Source organism: Nicotiana sylvestris, chromosome 2 (genome assembly GCF_000393655.2).
Source record: "Nicotiana sylvestris chromosome 2, ASM39365v2, whole genome shotgun sequence".
Lineage (NCBI taxonomy): Eukaryota > Viridiplantae > Streptophyta > Magnoliopsida > Solanales > Solanaceae > Nicotiana > Nicotiana sylvestris.
In genome coordinates, this window is record NC_091058.1 from 46,234,490 (window position 1) to 46,240,302 (window position 5,813).

General features: G+C 36.5%; 1 protein-coding gene across 2 annotated transcripts; it reads right to left on the bottom strand.

The window, feature by feature from the left end:
• Positions 1-427: 427 nt before the first annotated feature.
• Positions 428-5,200, bottom strand: LOC104242969 (heat stress transcription factor A-4c-like). Of its 2 annotated transcripts, XM_009798082.2 has the most exons (4): positions 4,872-5,200; positions 3,720-4,631; positions 2,613-3,627; positions 428-762 (listed from the first exon to the last, which is right to left on the bottom strand). In XM_009798082.2, exons 2-3 carry the CDS (start codon positions 3,933-3,935, stop codon positions 2,617-2,619), a joined length of 1,227 nt encoding a protein of 408 aa, XP_009796384.1. In that variant the 5' UTR covers positions 3,936-4,631; positions 4,872-5,200; the 3' UTR covers positions 428-762; positions 2,613-2,616. The 2 variants fall into 2 exon arrangements, with proteins under 2 accessions (XP_009796384.1, XP_009796383.1); XM_009798081.2 differs by lacking the exon at positions 428-762 and having other exon boundaries at positions 2,341-3,627.
• Between the last annotated feature and the right edge of the window lie 613 nt (positions 5,201-5,813).

The window sequence follows — 5,813 nt, forward strand, 5'->3', positions numbered from 1 at the left end:
CTACCCTTTCGCGTGAAGCGGTCACGCTCCCGTGCGGGGGAGGTGAAGTGTTGCCCCCGGGCGTGATGTTTGGTGTTTCATTTTCATGATCCTCTCTGCTCTCTTCGTTAATGGTGTCTAAGAGGTTGGTTGTGATGCCTACTATGGCTTTTAGCCTTGCATCTCCTTTCCCTACCATTGTTGGTTTGTACCAAGCTCGGAAGAAGTGATTATCCCTTTCAGGAGTCTGGATGAAACTATAATCTTAGCTAGAGAAATCCCCACAGATGGCGCCAAATTTTTTGACCCAAAAGATATTGAATCCTTTTTGGTTAAATCAATTAAATAAGATAAAAGGGTAAATCTCAGCCAAGTATAATAAACTCTAGAATTAGAGACATGAGGGATGAATAAGGTAAATAAAATCTATTGACCTCGTGGAACAGAAGGATTAAGTGTGTAAAAATGATCACCACCAATGTCGAATGAATATTACAAAGGAAGTTCTTAGTCGAAAAAGTCTCTGCCTTCCAAGGTTACTTCCTTCCTATATATATAAGGGACAATCCCCTTCTGAATCCTAGGAGACATACCATAGAGAATATTCGAAAGTATATTCCTAATGCACCCTGTTAGGCCTACACTACTACAAAAGTCATACGTCCTTCATCCGTTGTCGGTCGTCGTCGTCCTCCACGGGACGTCATGCTGTGAAGAACTCATCTTTTATTGTATTTGACAGTAGCCATGGTCGACCAAATTTGGACCCATGCAAGGAGGAACCTGGAAAAAATGAAATACATAAAGTCAATCCATCAACATAGCAATTTCTTTTTTTCCTTTTAAAAGATGATTGTGAGAAAATCAACCTGGTAAGAACAAAGAATCCCACTACATTTAATCTCAATAACAAGTTTCAAATCAATACCACAGCATTAAAAGTAGAATTTCTGACGCATATTATAAAAACTGCAATTTTGGGGACAACAGGAGGCCTCTTGATAGAAGTGTTCAATCTAGTTGAAACAAAACTAGACGACCTTTAACTACATATCAAAGAGAAAACATCTGCAAATCACATTTACTTAATTACTCGTCGATGCCTTCAGCAAAGAACCACAACTTTCGAATCTCAGGGTCAAAGGAAAGCAGAGGATGCAATAGATTCAATACTTATTAAAATGAGAAAAAAATCCCTTGGAGGCTTGATTTCTTTTCAGGAGATGAAGTCCAGTCTTGTCCAGAGTATAGTAGAAATAATAAAATATTTTCAGCTTTAGAAGACAGAAATTACCATCTAAAAATCTCTATTACATTCCCAACTCTACATTTAGCTCATCACACTATTGTTGGAGCAAAGACTCTATACAGATCCAACAGATTGGAAATCTCCTTGAGCTAAAACAAGAGTTAATCACACAAAATTGTCTTAGAAATAGAAATCAAGGTTAAGCATTTTAACATCAACCATAACAAAAATTCCACGTAAAATAACTTAGATGCCTTAGCATCTCCGAGTTTAGCTCATGCAGCTTCATCTGCAAAAAGCTGAATGCCTCTATATACCTTTCCACAACTTCATATAACCATGTGCACCTATTACCATAAAAGCTTATATATCCAGCACATTAGTCACCAAAAGAACTTTGAAGATCACGATTTGCACTCTTTCCATCCTTCAGTACCCCTCTACACCTACGAATCATGTACCACACTCTATTCGAGTAATAGCTTTGATGACACCGACCAAGATTAGAACTCATTAATTTATAGGCTACTTTAGGTCTAAAAAAGTTTCTAATTTGTCAAATATGCTAACACTGTAACATATACATATAAGCGAGAAACTGTAAATGGCCTTAATGTTCAATAAGGCTGGTCATAGGAGTGTGTATTTTCCACACACCATTGCCCATCACAGTTCAAAGCCGAATCTCAGAACACCCTGGTTTATGTATCTAATATAGCAAATTGTCTTTTCCAAACAGCATCACATTTTTCCTGTTTCCAGGAGAAACTGCTAGTGCCTTTGAGAAGCAGCTTCATAATTGTATAACCAGGTGACTTTGACAACAAAAACAAAATTCTTTTACATCTCTAAACAGAATTATAACTTAGGAGTATACATTTAACATGAAAATGGCAAAATAGGACCCTGCATTTAGTAATTGTTGTGATTTGGAGTGCTTATGCATTCAGAAGCATAGGAAATTAGAGAATAAATTGTTTGGATTCAAAACTTCCAGAGTAGCTTAATATATAAGTAAACTTTGAATTGGCGAGAAAACAAGAAACTTCGCATCATACAAGATAACCACTAAAAATCAGTGAAGTCCAAGAGGCTCAGCAAACACGTGGGGATTTACAACAAATAATACAAAGAGAAATTACTATATCCAAAAGGAAGTACAATGAGCAAGGCTAATAAGAACATAAGCAACATAAAACAAGGAAGTCGTGCTAGAGAATTTTCAGAAGCTCCATATTTCCCTCATATTATGCAATGCACAGCAAGTACAAAAACAACTTATATATCAACACGTTATCTACCCCTGATAAAGCAGCTTATACTCTAGATATACAACAAGCCAGAAGGCTAACACCATGAATAAAACATTTATCATATAACCTACCAAATTAAGTTTTCTCTGCTGGAGTAAGATGTCCCAACTGTTCTGCCAAGCTATTTACACTCTTCATGTTCCACCAAAATTTTCCACCGTCTACTGGTTTGCTTTCATTCTTTTTGTTGCCAATATCTTTCCTTTCCGACTGTACTTCAGACGCATCAACTGAACCAGGATTCTCAGTTAGGAATTGTTCCCAAAATACATCATTTACCCCTGTTGGGACATTGGTAGTTGTACCTGCCACTGCTGCTTGGTCTTCTGGTGCCGCAACCTCAGGATTAGTGTTTGCATTAGGCTCAGAATTCATGTCAATATCAGAAGCCTTAGGCCCAACATCAACATTTAGTTGTGTGTAACATATAGCAGGGCTATCTGCACAACTTGTAGATTCATCCAACTCTAATGAACAATTCTGCTGTATCCGAGCTTGATCAACATCTTGTAGCACATTCTCCCAAAAGGTCAAAGAAGAGTCCAACTGATCTAACAGTTCTGCGTTGATTGTAAGAAGAGAGGATGGATTCATGTTTTCCCAAGTCAAAGCCCTTGATGAAATCGCTCGAGTATCTTCCAGGTCAGTTTCGTTATAAAGGCAGCTGTTTCCTGGCAACCTTCTTTTTCTGTCATTCACTTGAAGTTGTGGCATGCCACTCAAATCTGTTACTGGTTTATCTAACATTCGAGCTAAAGCAGAGAGCATGGTCTTTTGACGATGTTCCACGTGTTGAACACGTTCAATGAAAACCTGCACTTGCAATTCAAGTCCTTGGCGATCCTGCTGATGTCTTTGTAGGTCCAAGTGAAGTGACTCATTCTCATGCTTCAGCTTTTGAATATCTTCCTTATACCCTTGTCTTTCAGATTCAGTTAATGGAGACGACAGACCATGAAGATTCTGTGCAGAATGACTATGAACCGGTTTACGTCTATGGATATTCTTCAAAAGGTGTGGCTGACCTCTAACAAAATTATCTTCATTAGCGAATTCCCATTTTTCAGGGTCAATTTTCCTGAATCCCTGGTGCACAAGAGAGGCCACAGGCATGTGAATACCAACAAAGAAGATAAAAATGAGAAACACAAAAGTGCGAGTGGAACCGACACACTTACATAAGTGTTTAGCTGTCTGATGAAGCTGGAAAAGTTATTGTGCTTGAAGTATCTAGGCAACAAATCCCTTGCAAAATCTGGAGGATTCCACACAATGAAGCTTTTATTACTCGAACTCCAGGAAACGATGGCATCAGAGGATGGATCATCCACCATTTCATATGTCTTTGTAAGAAAAGGAGGCAGCGCATTCGTGCTACACGTAGCTTCATCCATGATAGGTTTAAACAAAACGAAAATCACAACCCCTAAACTAAAACGCTGAAGCAGAGCATCTAATGAGAGCAGAAATTCTTATTATCAGGCTCCAGAACACACAAACAACCAGTAAAGGATCGTTATGAGCTTGATAACCTGCAATACAATCAAGTTGAAGCAACTCTCTCCTGATCACACAAACTTGTTGCAATTTCACATTTCCACCAATTTACAAGCATGTGCCTGTTTCCAGAAACCCATACACAGACAACTTGCTCAATTGTGGATGCAGATTATAATCTCATATATCTGAGTTTCCAGGTGACAAGAATTCAACATTCCCAAATATCTTTCTTTCTATTGTCAACTAAAAGAAACTTCAATGAATGATTAACAAAAGAGAAAAAAAATCAAATATTCTCAGACATTCCAGAAACTATTAACCCCAAAACCAAATACTCAGAACTCCTTATGCCAACCTTAACCTTGACAAGTCAAAACTAAGATAAGCAGAAACCTAAACCTCACATTTCTAGAAACTCAACTCCTTTGCAACCCTGTAACCCACCAAAGCCAACACCTTTGCAATTATTTGCAGCCACCCAAAATTTCCACAGATCAAAAAATTGCAAATATCAGCCCTTTTTTCCAATTTGAAAGCCACAATGTTATGTGTCCTCTCCAAGGAATCACAATCAGAAGGACAATTTTTTCCTGCGTTCACACCAAATAACAATCAAAAATTAGAAAAGACAAAGTAAAAACAAAGAGAAGTCCAATAAACCCATCAGATAAATTTCCAAGCCCATTACATCAAAGTCGTTAAAAAAGTCATTGGGTGTCCCAAACTTCACTCAAAAGCATCGAATTATAGACAAACACATAGACCCAACATGAATTAAATAATCAGATAAGCAAAAGAAAATATTGCTCATTAGTTGTTTGATACTTTACCTGAAAGAAAAAGTTATAGGCTTCTTCTTCTTCTTCTTCTTCCAATAATAAATACTTAACTAAAACGGTTGGTTCGTTGGCACTTTGAGGATTTGGGGATATTGGGAAATGTGAGGAATTTATAACATCAAGGTTCTGGGTTACAAAAGTTGGAATTCGTGTGGCTTTTCTAGGGTTTAGTGAAACAATAATGACCCCAACGTAAATAAAAAAACTTCTTTTACCCCACCCTCCTAATTTACTCATCGTTCACTACACTTAATTTTTAAATCTCTCTTGAAAAGTGGAATGATGAACGAATAAATCCGAATTATTTAATCAACAATTGCTTTCGCAAAAGAAGAATAATTTGGTAGAGATAAAAAATTTATTAGGAAGTAAGTAGAGGATCAAACAAGAAACATCAATATCGTGAGTTAATTTGGAAGGTCGTGGATGTTGAATTACTTTATTATTATTCTTTCCGTCTCATTTTATATAATTTATTTTCTTTTCTAATCTATGCAAAAATTCAAGTTAAAAATAATTTAGTTTTAAGATTTTTGTTTTCCCGTAATGATATAATGATATAGACACAAAATATCTATTGCATATTTTAAATGACAAATTTTAATATTAGTAAATTTCATGTGCTATGAAAACACTTTCAGCTGAAATGAAAGGAGGGGTTCTTTTATAATTTACTACTCCCTTCGTTTCGTAAAGATAAATTATTAAGAAAAGGAATCATTTTTTTTAATATATTAAAAAAAAATACATAAATTGAAATAGCAGTAATCTTGTAGTATTTCTTATCTTGGGGGTGAAGAAAACGAAAAAAAATTGTTGGGGCGTTATTTTATTTCATTTCAGAGTAATTGGTGACGCCACTGCTTTGGTGAGCTAACTAGAATTTCTTGGGGCCTGCGAAACCGTGTGGCCCAAACACATGATAATCACGCG